This window comes from Pseudophryne corroboree, chromosome 1 (assembly GCF_028390025.1).
Source record: "Pseudophryne corroboree isolate aPseCor3 chromosome 1, aPseCor3.hap2, whole genome shotgun sequence".
In the NCBI taxonomy this organism is placed as follows: domain Eukaryota; kingdom Metazoa; phylum Chordata; class Amphibia; order Anura; family Myobatrachidae; genus Pseudophryne; species Pseudophryne corroboree.
The window spans coordinates 500,794,008-500,812,682 of NC_086444.1; the positions used below are offsets into that span (position 1 = coordinate 500,794,008).

The 18,675-nt window shown below is 47.2% G+C and overlaps 1 protein-coding gene across 3 annotated transcripts in view; it reads left to right on the top strand.

Annotated features, from left to right (window-relative positions):
- TRPM6 (transient receptor potential cation channel subfamily M member 6) overlaps positions 1-18,675 on the top strand; it is a 527,875-nt gene that overhangs the window by 206,044 nt on the left and 303,156 nt on the right. For all 3 annotated transcript variants that reach the window (XM_063913863.1, XM_063913866.1, XM_063913865.1), the window contains exons 6-7: positions 1,267-1,391; positions 17,548-17,719. In XM_063913863.1, coding sequence (XP_063769933.1) covers positions 1,267-1,391; positions 17,548-17,719 — 297 coding nt within the window. The remainder of the gene's footprint in view (positions 1-1,266; positions 1,392-17,547; positions 17,720-18,675) is intronic.

Consider the following 18,675-nt stretch of genomic DNA (forward strand, 5'->3'; position numbering starts at 1 on the left):
GTTAACACTCTTTCTGCGATGTACACAGGGTTCCTCAGGGCGCCCAACCTGACGCACCTAGCTTTGGGTTTGTATGGCATTAGCCACTGGTACCTTCTCCTGTCGTGAGATTGTGTTCTTATGTGACTAACATCTGCCTTCTCTCTTGACTGCTTCCTGCATTGGACTGGTTAACAAAATGGAGCTCACAGTGCTTGGAGTTGGGGTTATAGAGGAGTCCCCTATGCATCCTGGGACACCTAAAGCTTTGCCTGTTAGTGCTTCTGGATCCAGATCCACTCTTAACCCCAATGTTTCTCTGTGGAACCCAGTGTACTTCGCAGAAAGAGTGCTAACAATGGTAAGTCTACCATAACACTCCTTTTGTTCATTAGGTCATAGCTCCTGATACCAGCAAGTGGCAGGCTTGGGGGGTCTGAGGTTACGTTAGGAGCCATTTGGAATATGCACTGTTTGTGATTACCAGAACTTGGAATGCTGTACTTCTTTTTTTAAGCACTGCCTGTAAACCTGACCTGCAAAACCTGCATGTGAAGCTGGATCCTGCCTGAGGTGGAAATAAAGTGTGTCGGATTATACTCTGTCTATGTGATTCATGTTACAATATTTATACAGGTTGAGTATCCCATATCCAAAATGCTTGGGACCAGACGTATTTTGGATATCAGATTATTCCGTATTTTGGAATAATTGCACTCCATAATGAGATATCATGGTGATAGGACCCAAGTCTAAGCACAGAATGCATTTATGTTTCATATATACCTTATACACACAGCCTAAAGGTCATTAAATACAATATTTTTAATAACTGTGTATTAAACAAAGTTTGTGTGCAATGAGCCATCAGGAAACAAAGGTTTCACTATCTCACTCTCACTCAAAAACTTCCATATTTCTGAATATTTGGATATGGGATACTCAACCTTTAGTTTAATACTCACTGCTACAGAAAATATTGACTACAATGCCAAGTATCACAAGTTCTGTCATTGCATATTTTAACTTATATTATTATAACTATTATTAGTTATGTATGTAAGATGACTTGTATTTTAGGTATAGTGGTCCTTCAGATTTTGTTGTAGCATGACATTACAAACTGGTGTCCCACCTTCACTGAGCAATCTTGAAATTAGTTCAGTTATTAACGGCAGTTTACAAAATTTACAGAGTTATTAAACTGAGCCCCGATATTCTTTTATACTTCAGTATTTGTGTGCTGAGTATCTGTTTCCTGATAATGTTCCATTTTCCCTTTTCAAGGAGTCTCCAAACATGTGGGTGATGCCTTGAAAGCCCATGGTTCCCAGCACCTGAGAAAAATATGTGCAATTGGGATCCCATCCTGGGGAGTCATTGAGAATCAAAAAGACCTCATTGGCAAAGACGTGAGCGCTAAATATTTTATTGAGTAACTTATTATCGAATTCAGTCATTCATAAAATTGATTACGTTTGAGCTCTTACATAGTTTTACACATTTAAACGGGTTGCAGTTATGTGACCGGCAGTCAGGAAACCGGCGGTCACCATACCGGCCCCAAAATCCCGCCCACTCACAATCTCGATGGCCAGCATGTCCGCGACACCCATAGAATGGGAATAGAACCTCGCTCTGTCGAGCCCACTGTGTGGCGAGCGCAGCTTGTTGTGCTTGTCCCCCACCGGTCACACGTACCCAACCCATTTAAACAAAGGGCAGTTTGTTAACATTTATTTCTGCTGCGGGGTACACTGGGCTCTACAAGTCTGGACAATGGGGTGTAGAGTAGGATCTTGATCCGAGGCACCAACAGACTCAAAGCTTTGACTGTTCCCAGAATGCACAGCGCCGCCTCCTATATCACCCCGCCTCCCAGCACAGGAGCTCAGTTTGTCAGTTGGTGCTGCAGTAAGCAGACACTTAACAGAGGGGCTGCTCCAAGCAGCCCTGAGAAAAGCTTTTTATGAGGTAAAAAGTGAAGACTTCAAGGGCAGCAGCGGTGGTAAATGTTTTGTGACATTCACTGCTGCAGCTCCAGCTCTCCCCAGCGGCGCTGTACACTCCCGAGCCCTGGTTGCCGGGTACCTACAGCGGAGGCTATGGTTTTCTTCATGTTAGACACACATGGCTGAGGTTCTCCTGGATCGCGTGGCTGCGCTTCGGGAGGTGGTAAGTGGGTCCTGCTCGCGGGACCCGGTCTTTATCGCGATCCGGCGCGGTCAGTGGGAGGCGGGCCGCGCGCGGTGGACACTGTGGCAGTACAGGCGATCCCACTAGATCACCAGGGCATGGATCAGGTCGGGTTTTCTCTCTAAACTACTTCTTATATCGCCCACAGTACCCCGTGGTTTTGCCAGCAAGGGGGACAAGGCTTAGACCTGAAGCCCCTCCCCCAGCCCCAGGGCGCTATTTCCCGCAAATGTTCCCGCCCTGGAGCTGCATATCTGTCTTTTCCTCACTCCCAGTCAGTGTCTGCGGCGCCATTATCCCTCAGCTCACTGTTCCTGGGACTGCTTGGGCAAATCGTCCTATGTAAAGCCGCCTGGTTGTCAGCGCTCTGCCTTTACATGACACTTAAGTATTCTACCTGCCTTTTTAGACAGTGATAGTTAAGAAAGAGTGCATTTAGTCAGGGTTTTATTGTACAATTACCCTGTGATATACATCCAGTTCTTACTGTGTACTGTTATATCTACGGTTATATAGCTGTGTAAGCTAGTCCAGTGCAGTATTATTGTCTGTAACCTCTGCATTGTACAAACTGTGACCTTCTGTGTGTGCATTTGTTTGCTGAGTGTTGTCCATCTCGTGTCTTTCACTCAACTTGCTATCCCTATATTCTATTACCTGAGGGGGCTTGGTGCATCAGGTGTTATCTAATATAGGATTTTCACAAAGATATACTGTATTACGTATTTTTCTCTGTGATTTGGTCACCATATCTCTCCTTTATCTCTGCTAGTGCTGACTACACTGCGCTGGGGTTTGGGTTTGGGATATTGTGCTGCTGATAATTGTACTGTGTTACCTCATACTGCAAGTTATATCATGTCTGCTTCTGAGGGTAACGGTTCTGGGGCGGAACACACTGCTGGTGTTGCTGAAGCCACAGGCACATATGAGGAGAATATAGCAGCTGTGGACTCTGGTTCTGGGGCTCCTTGCCCCCCAGTGGGACTGTGGCAACGGAGGCACTTACTGACCCACCGTAGGCCGCTTTTTCCACGCTTCTGCATACGCTAGTTCATAAACTAACACCCCCTATGGGACCCCCAATACCGGTACAACCGTATGTGGGCCCTGCAGCTAATCCGCCGTGGGCGGACGATTTATCTGCTCAATTAAAGAAGTTGAACCAGTCCTTGACTACTAAAAAGTCTGACCAACGCTCGCCTAAGTCCAAGAGGTCCTCTAAGCGAACGCTCGTCTCCTCACAATCCACTGCTGTCACTGACACCTCGTCTGTGGAGGACGGCACTTACATTGACCCCACAGGTTCTGACTCAGATACGGCTGATGGGGAGGGTAGTTTACATGTGGATGTTCCTGACCTTTTGGAGGCTATTAGGTTAATTCTGCATATTACGGATGATCCCGAGCCATCCGTGCTTCCTAAGGAACCAGATAGGTTCAAGTGTCAGAAGGTGGTTAAACAGGTTTTACCTCACTCTGATCACCTAGTGGATATACGTCAGAAACCCTGGGAAAACCCAGGTACGAAGTTTGTGCCTCAAAAGAGGATGCTGGCTCGCTATCCCCTCGTGCCAGAGCTGTCTAAGAATTGGGAAACACCTCCAGTGGACTCACATGTGGCTAGGATGATGGTTTCCTCAGCTCTACCTGTCACTACCGTCACATCTCTGAATGAGCCTACGGATAAACGTGTGGAGGGTTGTCTAAAAGCGATTTACACCCTCACGGGTGCTGCACAAAGGCCTACTATTGCAGCTTCATGGGCTGCTGAGGCTATTGAAGCATGGACCTTGGAGTTAGAATCTGAAATCTCCTCTGACCATGCTAGACAATGCTTGTCATATATTGTAACAGCTTCTCGATATATTAAAGAGGCGGCTTCTGATGCCGGTATCCTGGCAGCCAAGGCCTCTACTATGTCAGTCCTGGCTCACCGGATATTGTGGCTGAGATCCTGGTCTGTGGATCTGGACTCTAGAAAAATACTGGCGGTACTCCCTTTCAAGGGAGATATTCTGTTTGGGGAGGACTTAAATAAGATAGTGGCTGACTTGGCTACTGCCAAAACTGCCTGTCTACCTAATACCGCTCCTTCTGTGTCGAAGGCTAAAGGTACGTCCTTTCAACCCTTTAGTCCTTCAGGTAAAGCAAAAGGTCAGGCATACCATAAGCAGGCCCGCACTTCCAAGCCTGGTAAGCCGAAGCCCAAAAGAGCCTGGGCTGCCCGTCAGCCAGCGTCCAAGACGATAAGCCTGCCGCATGACGAGGCGGGCCTCCCCCTGGGGGATCCCAGGGTGGGAGGCCGGCTTCTAGGGTATACCCAGGAATGGTTGAAGACCACTTCAGATGCCTGGGTACGGGAAGTCGTCACTCGAGGTTACGCCATTGCCTTCAAAAACCGACCCTCTCATCGATTTTGCCAGACAGACGTCCCTTTGGACCGGACAAAGGCAAAAACTCTACACTCAGTGGTACGGACCCTCCTGGATACAGGAGTCGTAGTACAGGTGCCTCTTGCTCAGAGGTGCCGGGGGTACTATTCTCCGCTGTTTCTAGTCCCGAAACCGAATGGGTCCTCCCGGCCCATTCTCAACCTCAAGGCATTGAACAGGTTTGTGAAGATTTCCAAGTTCCGTATGGAAACCCTTCGCTCTATAGTTCTGGCCTTGGAACCTGGGGACTACATGGTCTCCTTGGACATACAGGATGCTTACCTGCATATCTGCATATTCCTATAGCAGTGTCACTTCAACAATACCTGAGGTTTGCTATTGGCAACATCCATTACCAGTTTCGGGCGTTACCTTTTTGGTTTAACAACGGCTCCGCGAGTCTTCACCAAAGTGATGACGGTGGTACTCCGCCGTCAAGGGGTCAGGATACTGCCGTATCTGGACGACTTGTTAATCCTGGCAAATTCCCCAGATCTTCTCCTGTGTCATCTGGATATGACGGTCCGGTTTCTTTTTTTGCAAATTGAGTTTTTATTAATAAAGAGATAACAGTATACAGCTCAATGGAATTGCAAGTAAAACAAATATTCTTTATAGCAGAAGCTGTCGTTCCAATCGTAGACTAAGAATACAAGAAACAAAAGCAATGTATGACAGCATTAGCCCACTTAGCTAAAGACATTAATCTGTATTATCTTCAAGTATTAATAACAAGGAAAATAGAACATACAAGAAGCATAAAGGACAGACCGAGAAAGGGAAAGAAAGAGAGAAGAACCGCCATCGCCATCTCAGCCCCAAGATGTCGTAGGGGTGGAGAGTAGCACAGAAGTTTTGTATTCCTGCGTTCCTTTGAATTCCAGCCAGTCAAACCAGACGGCTGTGATTCGAGACACAGACTCTTCGGAAGAAGACGTCAAGCCTTCCATTGCCATATAGTAATTGATTCTTTGGAACCATTTGGCAATGGGAGGCTGTACCTGAGATCTCCAGAAGCACGGAATGGTCACCCTAGCAGTATTCATTAAATGTCGCAGTAGAGAGGTTTTAAACTGGGATAATGGTAAGTCAATTAAATTAAGTAACCAAAACTCAGGTATTGGGAGTCCTGTGATACGCCTGGTAATAGAATTAACCTGTTGCCAGAAGGAAGCCAGTCCCGGGCACCGCCACCATATATGGCAAGGAGTGCCACGAGACCAGCCACACCTCCAGCAGACATCCGAAACACTCGGAAACATGTGGTGGACTCGGTCTGGACATCTATACCATCTCGATACCACTTTGTATTGTGTCTCCAGAACTTGGAGTGAAGGAGAACTAGCAAATGTGAACTGAAAAATGCGCAACCATTGGTCAGAGGTCAACTCCCTACCCAGGTCCTCCTGCCAAGCCGTAACGAATGCCAGAGGTTGAGTGGGAGTGCTCGAAAGGCAGTGTCTGTACAATAAAGATATGAGGTGTCGTTGCAAATTCTCAGAGAGACACAAGTATTCAAAAATCGTCGGTCTCCATCCCACCGCACGAGCCGGTGTCGCAGTAACGTAATGCCGAATTTGTAGGTAAGCCCAAAAAGAATTAGGCAGTAGACTAAAAGATCATTGCAAGTCTGCGAAGGGATGGAATCCCGCCGAACCAATCAGGTGACTCAACCGAGATATGCCAGCTTTAGCCCACACTGAGGACGGAGACGAGGAGAGGGGGTTTGCGGGTAGGTCTGGGTTAAATAATAAAGGTGTCGGCAAGGAGGGGCTCAGACTAAAAGAGTCTAAGTACCTAAATTTCTTCCATATCTTAAGGGTCAAGTCTAGGGTGGGGTGTTTTATGCGTGGGATTTTTTTAAGCCTGGGGAGAATAAATAAAGGAGTACCGGCAGTCGTTTCAGCTATTCATGGCCATTGTTTAGTATAGGGAGATCTGGACATATCAATAACTCTGGACAAATGCACAGCGTAATAATAGCTAATAAAATGAGGTAGTTGTAAACCACCTTCTCTACGAGTACGGGTCAGTGTGAATTGGGAAGCCGGTGCCCTCTCCACCCCCAAATGAAACGACCGACAGATGACTGCAAAGTAGTGAAAAAGGAAGTAGGTACTGTTATGGGCAACATTTGCAGCAGATACAGAACTTTAGGAAGGATCGTCATCTTTACCGTGTTAATCCTATCCAGCCAAGTAAGTTGAAGTGCAGACCATTTATTAAGATCCGTGGTGATCTTATGCAGTAAAGGAAGAAAATGTACCCAGTATAAATCAGTGAGGTCTTTAGTCAAGAGAACTCCTAAGTACTTTAGCTGAGTAGGATGCCACTGAAACGGGAACGAATCTCGAATGCCTTCCAGTACTCGTGCGGGCGTTGAAATATTCAAGGCAACAGACTTAGTGAAATTTACCTTGAAATTAGAAAGCAAGTTGAACCTATTGAATCCTTGCATAAGAGCTGGAAGTGAAGTTACCGGGTCCGTCAAAGTAGCCAAAAGGTCGTCCGCATACAATGCCAATTTGTGTTCCCGCTTTCCAGCCCATACGCCGTGAATATTTGGATTGGCCCGAATTGCTCTCGCAAGTGCCAACATGCAGAGAACAAATATAAGCGGGGACAGGGGGCATCCTTGCCTTGTTCCGTTTCGTATCATAAAGGGAGCAGAGAGGGCACCATTCACACGGACCCTAGCCGATGGTAACCTATAAAGAGTCAATATACGACTAAGACAGGCCGGACCCAGACCCATGTGCTCAAGAAGACCCTCCATGAACTGCCAATCTATCCTGTCAAAGGCCTTCTCCGCGTCAGTGGACAGGAGGATCATATGGGAGGACCCGCTCTGAGCAAGGTGGATAAGATCTATAACTTTGGAAGTGTTATCTTTAGCCTCTCGTCCCAGTATAAATCCCACCTGGTCCCCATGAACCACCAGCGGGAGAAGGCGGCCCAAACGGCCCGCAAGCAGTTTAGCAAAGAGTTTAATGTCGCAATTGAGTAGGGAAATAGGTCGATAGCTCGAGCACTGGGTGGGGTCCTTACCCTCTTTTGGGATTACAGTTATATGTGCTTCCAGGGTCTGCGGAGAAAAGCCTTTCTCGGCAGAGATGGAATTGCACGCCTTCAAAAAGAGGGGCAACAAGGATTGTTTAAAGGCTTTATAGTATCCGACTGGGAAACCATCCGGGCCCGGACTCTTCCCAGTCGGTGTAGCCGCCAAGGTTGTTTCCAGCTCTAATATGGTAAAGGGTTGATCCAGAGAATCCAGGTCTGTCTCAGGAATTTTTGGAAATTCAACTTCCGCCAGGTATCTCTGTATCAATACCCTCAAATCAGAGGCAGCCTGAGGGGTTTGATCCTTTCTAAGATTATAGAGGGACTCATAATAATTTTGGAAGGAATGAGCAATCTGAGGCAATGTATATGCAGCACGTCCCCCCCCGGCTCATGGATAGAGCGAACATAAGACTGCAGTCTTTGGGCCCTTAATGCCCTAGCGAGCATAGCACCTGGTTTGTTGCCCCACAAATAAAATTTATGGCGACATTTGGTCATTCCTAATTTAGTTTTATCCCATAAAAATGTATTAAGGGCTTGACGAGCCTCAGTTAGTTCTAGAAAAACCCCTGCATCAAGGGAGGACTGGTGCGAGACCTCTAAAGTCGCTATTTGTTCAATGAGCTGCAGCCTCTGTGCCATTTGCTCCTTCTTGAGCTGAGAGCCAAGCTGTATACATCTTCCTCGAACTACACATTTGTGTGCCTCCCAAATTGTGACTGCACTAACATCTGGGGTGTCATTTGTCGCAATATAGTCCGAGATGGCGGAGGTGAGTTTAGCCTTTAAACAAGGATCCTGCGTCAAGGAATTATTAAACCTCCATGACCATGGTGTGGTGGGGGCTGGTGAAAGCGCAACAGAGATATACACCGGGGCATGATCTGATCATGTGATGTGCCCAATTGCACTTGAAGGAAATAAGTGTAAAAATCTATGCTCAACTAAGAAGTAGTCTGGGCGTGAGTACATATTGTGAGGAGAAGAAAAGAAAGTGTAATCCTTTCCTGTTGGATGTTGAGTTCTCCATAAGTCCATCAACTGAAACTCACGGAGAAGTCGGCTCACACGACGGTGATTACGTGTCAACCGTCTAGTCAGGGAAGGTGAACAGTCTATCCCCGGGTCCAAGGACCAGTTAAAGTCGCCCCCACAATCAGACGCCCTTCTTTAATGGGTTCTATTTGTCGCAGTATTTTGGTGAAAAACTGTCTTTGGCGTTGATTAGGAGCGTATATTAACAAGAGTATAAACCTGGTTATGTATTGTGAATTTAACAACCTGGCACTGACCTTCTTCCAGAATTAGGTGAGAAACATCTGTGACCGGGACCCGACGTGCCACTAAGATCGCTACCCCCAGAGATTTATTGACGGCGTTATTGTTACAAAAAACCTGCGGATAATAATAATTTCCTAATTTAGGGGAGGCTTGACTTTTAAAATGGGTCTACTGGAGAAAAGCAATGTCTATACGCTCTGCCCATAACTCCCGTAGCAAGGTGGACCGCTTTTCGGGGATATTAAGTCCCTTCACGTTGAAGGAACATAGCCTAAGGTCAGAAGACATTAAGAAGGCTGAATTTGTTGTCTACAATGAGCAATAAAGGTAACATTGACTTACCGAAGATGCGAGGAAGGTACAGGGTCCGATCGCATTAGGTACTTCAGGCTGCAATGGAGATAGGCGGAGATACCAAGAAAAAAGAGGAAGAGAGAAAGAGCTAGAAAAAGAAGAACACAAGGAGAAAAACCAATACAGAGAACATAGAACTATATGACAATAATATTACGTCTTGTAGAATGGCAATTTCACCGCCGTTAAGTCGTAGGGAGGTCATACCCATGACTTAAGAGCCAAAACAGGCAGGCGGCCTGACCCAACTGGGGCACAGTAGTAACAACACAACCTCGGGACAAGAGTAGAACAGTGCGTAACCAAGGAGACTCCAGAAACAACCATCTGACTTCAGTATTATACATACAAGGGTCCCCCCATCTTGTAGTAAACGCAGTGGAAACAATCATCTCTACATAAACATTTGAAAATAATAAATAAAATAAAAATCTTATAGAAAGCAATAGAATGCAACAAATCCAAACAGCAGGAGTGTCAGGGAAAGGGAAGGGGTGGAAGCATGAAAAGGCAATATCACTAAGTGATTAAACTTTAAAGCAGAATCTCTGGTGTGGAGGAAGAGCAATGGCCTAGCGTTGTGCTCCCGGATTGGCTCTACCAGACATAGAAGGACCAAACAGAGCCGCTCAAAACTAAACTTTATCAAACAACTTTATACCAAGGAGAAAGAAAAATTTTATAGATCAAGTCCCAGCCTCGCCATTATTCGGAGGCGACCGCGTCGAACCCCGTTTCCTGTTGCTGACCGGGGTCCATGATGCCCGTGGGACTGGAGGCTTCGGAGGATCAAAACGGTGATAAGATTGAGTCCAATCCGTTAAGGCAGGTTTAAGTATAGACAGTGCAGAACAAAAATTGTCCAAGTCGTCTGGCGTGTGCAAGAAAACCTGTCTTCCCTCAAAGGTGGCTTGTATATTAAAGGGAAAGCCCCATCGGAATCGTATACCCTTCTCTTTAAGAGCCTCTGTCAGGGGCTTAAGAGATCTACGTTGCTGGAGCGTAGACCATGATAAGTCCGGAAAGATCTGAATCACAGTATTATCGAATTCCAATCGATCTAGTTTGCGGGCTTTAGTAAGAATCTCCTCCTTTATGTGATAGTAATGAAGACGACATATAACATCTCTGGGAGCCTCAGAAGAAAGACCTTTCGGGCGTAGTGCTCTGTGAGCCCTATCAAACAGTATGGTGTTGTCCGGATTTGCATCTATGATCTCATTGAAGATCTTAGTAAGGGCGTCAGCAATACCCGAACCTTGGACATCTTCCGGCAATCCCCTGACGCGTAAGTTGTTTCTCCGACCTCTGTTGTCAAGGTCGTCCTGTCGACGCCAAAGAGCCCTCAGTTCCTGAGCCTGAAGTGCAACAGTATCACAGAGCTTCCGTTGAAATGAGGAAACTTCATCGACGTGGTCTTCCATATCTGAAACTCGATGGGATATTTGAGAGATATCTGCCTGAAGTACGGAGATCTCAGATTTGACCGTGTCACGTATCTTTTGTTCCAGATCCAAAAAGTATCTTTTGGTAGGCAGATCTTTTTTAGTAGGAAGTGAATGCAAGTAGGTCAAAACATCAGCCATAGAGGCTTCAGGCCCCTTGTCCAACGATGAAGAGTCGGCTCCCGCCATCCCTCCGATGTCGGCAGGAGAGCCAGAAACAGAGGATGATGAACGAGTGTCCTCGCTCTCAATGTCCGGTTGAAGATAGCGAAACAAATTAGATTGTAGGGACTTGTCACCAGATTTCTTAACTGCAGAGGATTTCCCTCCCCTTTTAGTTTTCCCCATCAGCAGATGTTATACACAATAATATACAGTGAGACAGAGGAAAGTCACATAGGTGGATCAGAAGCACTCCATATCCGACTTGTAGAGTCCCCGCTGCGGTACGAGTGTCCCGGGCTATGTCATCAGCCACCAGACCCCATTGTATGCAGGTGATTCAGGGGGTCATGGCATGGAGCAAAGGTCAAATTCAAGGCATTAGAGCTGCAGGGGGAAGGTCTGAGTAGGCTGTGAACAAATTTACAGGTATCAGTCAGAAAATGCACATAAACACCAGGCACCACAGGGAGCAGCTGAGGGTGGATGCAGCTAAAGTATTGCAGCAGCACTGGGTGTGAAGTGAATTTATTGAAGTGAGATAACACAAGCCAGGCTGCTGTGGGAGATCTCAGTCTCTGTGTAGACAGTGTGTGCTGTTGGATGAGAATTAAAATGGCTGCCGCAGCAAGGATAGGCAGGTAGTCACAGTACTGTGTCTGGGAAATGCAGGCTCTTAGGAGGATTCCCCCTAATGGAGAGGTACCTCAGGGTCCAGGGAAGGTCTCTGCTTTGTTGGGAGGTTGAAGGACGTCCACAGGGTGCCGCACGGGTCCCGTCGCGGCCGCGCGCCGGCCTGGAGCCTCCCACCGGGCCGTTTCCAAACTCGAGGCCCCGGCTTCAATACGAGAGGTAGGCCGCACTGCCGGAAAAGCCCGTACGGGCACGCAGCTGCACGGGGCCACACTGCAGTTCACTCTCCGCCGTGGGCAGGTCTCAGGGGGGCAATCGGATCTGGGGGGGACAGCAGGAAAACGTTTTTTTGGGCAAAGTATGCAGGAGCCCTGCTACTGCACGTCTGCCCAGGGTTACAGCCAGGCCACGCCCCTCGACGGTCCGGTTTCTAAAAGCCCACGGGTGGCTCATCAACTGGAAGAAATCCTCCCTGGTCCCTGCTCAGAGCATGGTGCACCTGGGAGCGCTGTTAGACACTCACAACCAGAGGTTGTTCTTGTCTCAGGAAAAAGTCCTGAAGCTTCAGGACAGGATTCGTTGCTTCCTTTCTCGTTCGCAAGTGTCGATACATTCGGCTATGCAGGTGCTGGGCCTCATGGTGTCAGCATTCGACATGGTGGAGTATGCTCAATTCCATTCTCGCCCCTCCAGAAGCTGATTCTAGCCAAGTGGGACGGCCTGCCTCACCGGATCAGGTCTCGCATGATCTCATTGACTCCAGGGGTCCGTCTGTCGCTGCTCTGGTGGCTCCAGGACCAACAATTGTGCAGGGGCCGTCCCTTCTGGATATCCAACTGGGTCCTGTTGACGACAGATGCCAGTCTAAGAGGTTGGGGCGTGGTGCTGGAGCAGCACTCCTTACAGGGTCGGTGGACCAAGGAGGAATCTCTCCTCTCGATCAACATTCTGGAGTTGCGGGCGGTCTTCAATGCGTTGAACCTGACCCAGCATTTAATTCAGAACCGTCCTGTTCAAGTACAGTCGGACAACGCCACCACAGTGGCTTACATAAATCATCAAGGCGGCACTCGAAGCCGTTTGGCAATGAAGGCAGCCTCACGGATTCTACAGTGGGTAGAACGCCATCTACCGGCAATATCGGCAATATTCATTCCGGGAGTCCTGAATTGGGAAGCGGACTTTCTCAGTCGTCAGGACCTGCATGCCGGCGAGTGGGGCCTCCATCCAGAAGTGTTTCAACTCCTCGTGGAAAGGTGGGGTCTTCCAGATGTGGATCTGATGGCGTCTCGACACAATCACAAGTTTCCGGTCTTCGGAGCAAGGACAAGGGATTCTCAAGCAGCATTCGTGGATGCGCTGGCGGTGCCGTGGAGGTTTCGGCTGCCGTACGTGTTCCCTCCGGTGTCACTCCTGCCCATGGTAATTCGGAAGTTCAAGCAAGAAAAAGGAAATCTGCTTCTCATAGCTCCGCCGTGGCCCAGACGTCACTGGTTCTCAGACCTGCAAGGCCTATCGTCAGAGCGTCCACTTCTACTTCCACTACGCCCAGACCTCCTCATTCAGGGCCCTTGTGTCTACCAGGACCTAGCCCGACTATCTTTGACGGCGTGGCTCTTTAAGCTTCCGTCTTGAGGGCTAAGGGTTTCTCTGAAGAGGTCATTAAAACTATGTTGCGGGCCCGGAAACCGGCTTCTACTCGGATTTACCATAGGGTCTGGCATTCATACTTTGGTGCGCATCTAACAATTATGACACTTGCAAGTTTTAGTACAGCCAAACTTTTGGCTTTTCTGCAGCAGGGCCTAGATTTAGGCCTGCTTCTGGCCTCCCTCAATGTTCATATTTCTGCCTTGTCGGTGTGGTTTCAGAGAAAAATTGTGACTTTACCTGATGTTCATACTTTCACTCAGGGTGTGTTGTGTATCCAACCTCCCTATGTCCCGCCTGTGGCTCCTTGGGACTTGTCGGTGGTTTTGGAGGCGTTGCAGGAGCCTCCATTTGAACCTCTTGGTTCAGCTGACATAAGTGGCTTTCCCTTAAGGTGGTGTTCTTGCTGGCTATTGCCTCTGCTAGAAGAGTGTCGGATCTGGGTGCCTTGTCTTGTAGTTCCCCATATCTGATTTTTCACCGTGACCGGGCGGTTCTTAGGACTCATCCCGGATATTTACCTAAGGTGGTTTCTTCGTTCCACCTTACAGCGGAGGTGCGGTTCCTAGAGGTCACTTGGCTGCAGTGTGTACACCGGACGGGGTGTCGGGAGCCGAGATGGTAAGGAGCCTGTCTGCCAGATAACGGGTGTCCAATGATGAACTTGTAGAAAGGGGCGTCAACGCGTTTAGTCTCCTAGCAACGGAGACTTCCTCAAGACGAATCGTACACACTGCAGCCAAGTGACCTCTAGGAACCGCACCTCCGCTGTGAGGTAAAAAGTTATTTCAGCTATTTACGGCATCTTGTCATTTAGAAACTGCTGCGGCTATGGATATGAACGGATCTCCGCAGTGAGACCACTATAACACCAGCCATCAGCGGATGTGCTTTTCCATACTGCTACCATCAGCTGAATAAATTACGTCCCTTGTTGGGAAGTTCCTATTACAACACCATCTTATGGTCAATTGACGGCTTCTCTAACGGAGGTTAGAGCATTTCAGCAAGTTTGCTTTCCAATTATCACTGAGGCATCAACCAAAAATCTATATATCTACCTCGTGCATTTGCACACAGGACCCTGTGATAAACTCCAGGAACCAGCACGGGGGTAATTATTATTGTTTGTTTTTGCCTCTAATAATTCTTTATTAGCTATTGCGGAGCCTTCTGTGGACAGTCCATATGATTTCACACTGGGACGCCAGTGATAGAATCAATTGACATTCTTTGTTAGAAAGCTTCTCTCTCAAGATAACCATTTCTGCACTTTAGATATATTGTATACTGTTTTAACAGCATGTTTACAATTATAGATAGTGTTTCTGCTTACACATGTTAGAGGTAGTAACCTCTGAATTTCTAAACTGCCAATCTTTTATGTATTGTTTGTTTTATGTGTCTATGTGGTATTTAATTGTTTGATAAAATATTTTCTTTTCAAAAGGTCAAGCCTTATTGAGTCAATTATTCTCCTTGCTAGACTGCATTTAATTAATTAATCAATTAATTTTAAGTGATTTTTGGAGCGCAGAGCATTTCTTTTGTTTGTGTCTCTCTTTGTTTTGTTTGGATTTCACAAACGTGGCTGGCCTGCTCACAAGCAGACCCTGGCCAGATGGATTAGAATGGGGATTGCACATGCTTATGTGAAGGCTGGTCTGTCCGCTCCTGCTCACATTACGGCCCATTCTACTCGGTCTGTTGGACCTTCTTGGGCGGCCCACCGTGGTGCGACCCTTGATCAATTGTGCAAGGCGGCTACGTGGTCCTCCGGGAACACATTCATAAGGTTCTATGCCTTCGATACTGCCGCTTCCCAGGATGCTTCCTTTGGACTCCGGGTTCTTGTGCCCGCTACAGTGCGTCCCCTCCTATAAGGAACTGCTTTAGGACATTCCCATTGTCCAGACTTGTGGAACCCAGTGTACCCCGCAGCAGAAAACGAGTTTTATGGTAAGAACTTACCTTTGTTAAAACTCTTTCTGCGAGGTACACTGGGCTCCACAAGGCACCCACCCTGACGCACTTAGCTTCTTTGGGTTGATATGGCATTAGCCGCTGACACTTCTCTTGTCATGAGAGTGTGGTATATGTGGCTACTAACCGTTGTCATCTCTTTTCCTGCTACTGCATTGGGCTGGTTAACTAAAACTGAGCTCCTGTGCTGGGAGGCGGGGTGATAAAGGAGACGGCGCTGTGCATTCTGGGAACAGTCAAAGCTTTGAGTCTGTTGGTGCCTCGGATCAAGATCCTACTCTACACCCCATTGTCCAGACTTGTGGAGCCCAGTGTACCTCGCAGAAAGAGTTTTAACAAAGGTAAGTTCTTACCATAAAACTCGTTTTATATAGCTCACACATATTATGCAGCGCTGTACATTGAATAATCATTCACATCAGTCCCTGCCCCAGTGGAATTTACAATGTATATTCCCTACCACATTCACACACATTCGGACTAGGGTTTATTTATGTCAGAACCATTGGTGTTTCTATAATGGGGGCAGTGTGTGCTCCTGGATCCAGGGTGGGCCCACACCGCACACATTGCACCCATATTTTAGTACTCACCTCTCCGGAGTCCAGCGTCGGGTGCTGCAGCGTCAGCCCCCAAAAAATCACCTTCAAAATGGCCGCCGTGCATGCGCAGTACGAAGCTTGTCTCCGGAATATGGCGGGCGCCATGTTTCCGGAGACCTGCACATGCACAGTAGGCTCCGGTACAATACCGTGGAGAGGAGGGGGCCCACGCGGAGTCTGCACACGGGCCCCCTCCTCTCTTAGGAGGCCCCTGGTCAGATGGCAGCAGTGTCGGACTGAGGCATGTAGGGTCCACCGGGGGATACAGTGGTAATGGCCCCATACACTACAACGATTTGCACAATTTCATGCGATTCCGACCTTTCAAGCCGATATATCATATGAAAAGTGTCAAATCGTATGTGTTTTCGATCTGATCCGATGCGCGTTCCCGTGATTGTCGGATCGGATCCCCTAGATCGCTAGTGCTACACAATTTATTTAACGGAATCTCATTGAATTGGATGGAAAATGGTGTTCTTTTTATGCTATGTATCGCACAAGTTTGACCGCCATTTTCCAGGACACTCCCAGCCCCCCTAGCCCTCTAATCCAGCCCATCAGATATATTTTATGGTACAATTGTATGTCATACGATATAGCGGCTTGATCAATAGCATGCAATATATTTTATGCAAAATAGCACAAAAGTACAAAATCATATGGAATCACTCCCAGGAAGGTCTTGGGGGAGTTCAAGGGAAATCACATCCGACTACAGCCTCAGACATATCGTCTATTGTATAGGGCCCTTAAGGGGTGTGGCCAGCCACAAGAGAAGATATAGTCAGCCTACAAAGAACAGTGTGCTTTTATAAGGTAGGGGAGAATGGTATGTCAGGTACTGCCCACTTTGATTGGAAGAGGGCTAATCTTGGTGTAGTTTCCATAGAATCAAACCAAGCTACCAAGTTCATCCTTGGTCCTGCTCCACCAAGTTACTAACCCTCTAGTAAAGTGCAATGTATAATTTGAGCGCACAGTCTACAATCTGACCCTAAGAGAAGCGGGTGGGTCCCACCGGGGGTTTCTCCTGTACACCTATGGGGTAGTCAGACCCTGAATGGCAGCTTAAATACTACAACTAGGTGTCGCTCTCTAGAATACAGCCAGTAACTCATGGATAAACCTTTTCAGTGGCAGGAAAACAGGTGCAAAGTTTAACATATATATATATATATATATATATATATATATATATATATATATATATATATATATATGTGTGTAAGGTGCGCTGTAAGAGAGGAGGCCAGTGTGCAGCCTCCTCCGTTCGAGCCCCCTCCTCACTGCCGACAGCGCTGGAGAGTCTCAGCACTAGAGGACTCAGACACTACTGCGCATGTGCAGGTTACCGTGGAAATGGCATGGCGGACATTTTCCCAGTGATTTCTTTACTGCGCATAGGCTGTGCCATTTCCGCGGTGATTCCACAGCACACGGGCCCCCTCCTCTCTTAAGATGCCCCTGGTCAGAACCCAATTAATATACATGATTTTTTGTAGTGTGGGAGGAAACTGGAGCATGAGCAGGAAGCCCATGCAAACATGGAGAGGACATACAAACTCCAAACATATATGGCCCTGGCTGGGTATTGAATTCATATCCTCAGTACTATGAGGCAGTAATGCAAAGAGCTACATACAGTACACCCCAGTTGGCAATATTAGAATAATTACAATACAATATAATTATTTCAAAATCTTCAGGGGTAGATAAAAGCTGTATAAGTATTTGTTTGTTTTTCATTTGTTATCATTTCAGATGGTTTGTTTTTACCAAACACTGGTTAATCCACTCAGTAAATTCACCAGTTTGAACAGCATGCACTCCCATTTTATCATGGTGGATGATGGCACTGTTGGAAAATCTGGTAGCGAGTTGAAATTTAGGAGAAGGCTTGAGGAATACATATCTCTTCAGAAAATACACACCAGTAAGTCAGTTTGTTGGTTACTATATTAATATGTGGGATACACTGTTGCCATTTATTTCAACCTAGAACTAGGGGGTAATTCAGACCTGATCGCTCGCTAGCTGTTTTTTGCAGTCCTGTGTTCGCGTAGTCGCCGTCCATCGGGGGGAGTATTTTAGCTGTGCAAGTGTGCGAACACACGTGCAGCCGAGCGGTACAAAAAAACTTTGTGCAGTTTTTGAGTTGCCCAGGACTTACTCAGCCGCTGCAATCACTTCAGCCTGTCCGGGGCCGGAATTGACGTCAGACACCCGCCCTGCAAACGCTTGGACACGCCTGCGTTTTTCCAACCACTCCCTGAAAACGGTCAGTTGCCACCCACAAACGCCTACTTCCTGTCAGTCTCCTTGCGATCGGCTGTGCAAATTGATTCTTCATAAAACCCATCGCACAGCAACGATCCGCTTTGTACCCGTGCATTGCGGTGCATACACATGCGCAGTTCTGACCTGATCGCAGCGCTGCAAAAAAAGCTAGCGAGCGATCAGGTCTGAATTACCCCCTGGGTTTTATTGAATTTCATGCAATTACTTTTGCACTGAACCTCTGAGAGCAGCAGAGAGATTCGTGGTAAACACAGAAAAATGTTTTACCTTGCACAAACTGATTTACTAAGTATTTTTAAGTATATAGACCTTTAAATGTGTTCAATGTAACCAGGTTCTTTCGATACACAGGTATTAATGAGATACACAAAGAGGAACTAGTCCCAACTAACACAGTTTTATTGTGACAACTAAATTTTATATACTTAGCTTGGTCTGGGTGACAATGAAATATTCAGTCTGGTGTTCAAGAGAGCCCCACCACTTGTTTCAGTGTAGTCCCTGAATGAGGCTGCTGTTATCTTGCAAATGGCAGAAGTGTCGGACTCAGGCATATAGGGCTCATTGGGGGATGCAGTGGTAAGGGCCCAA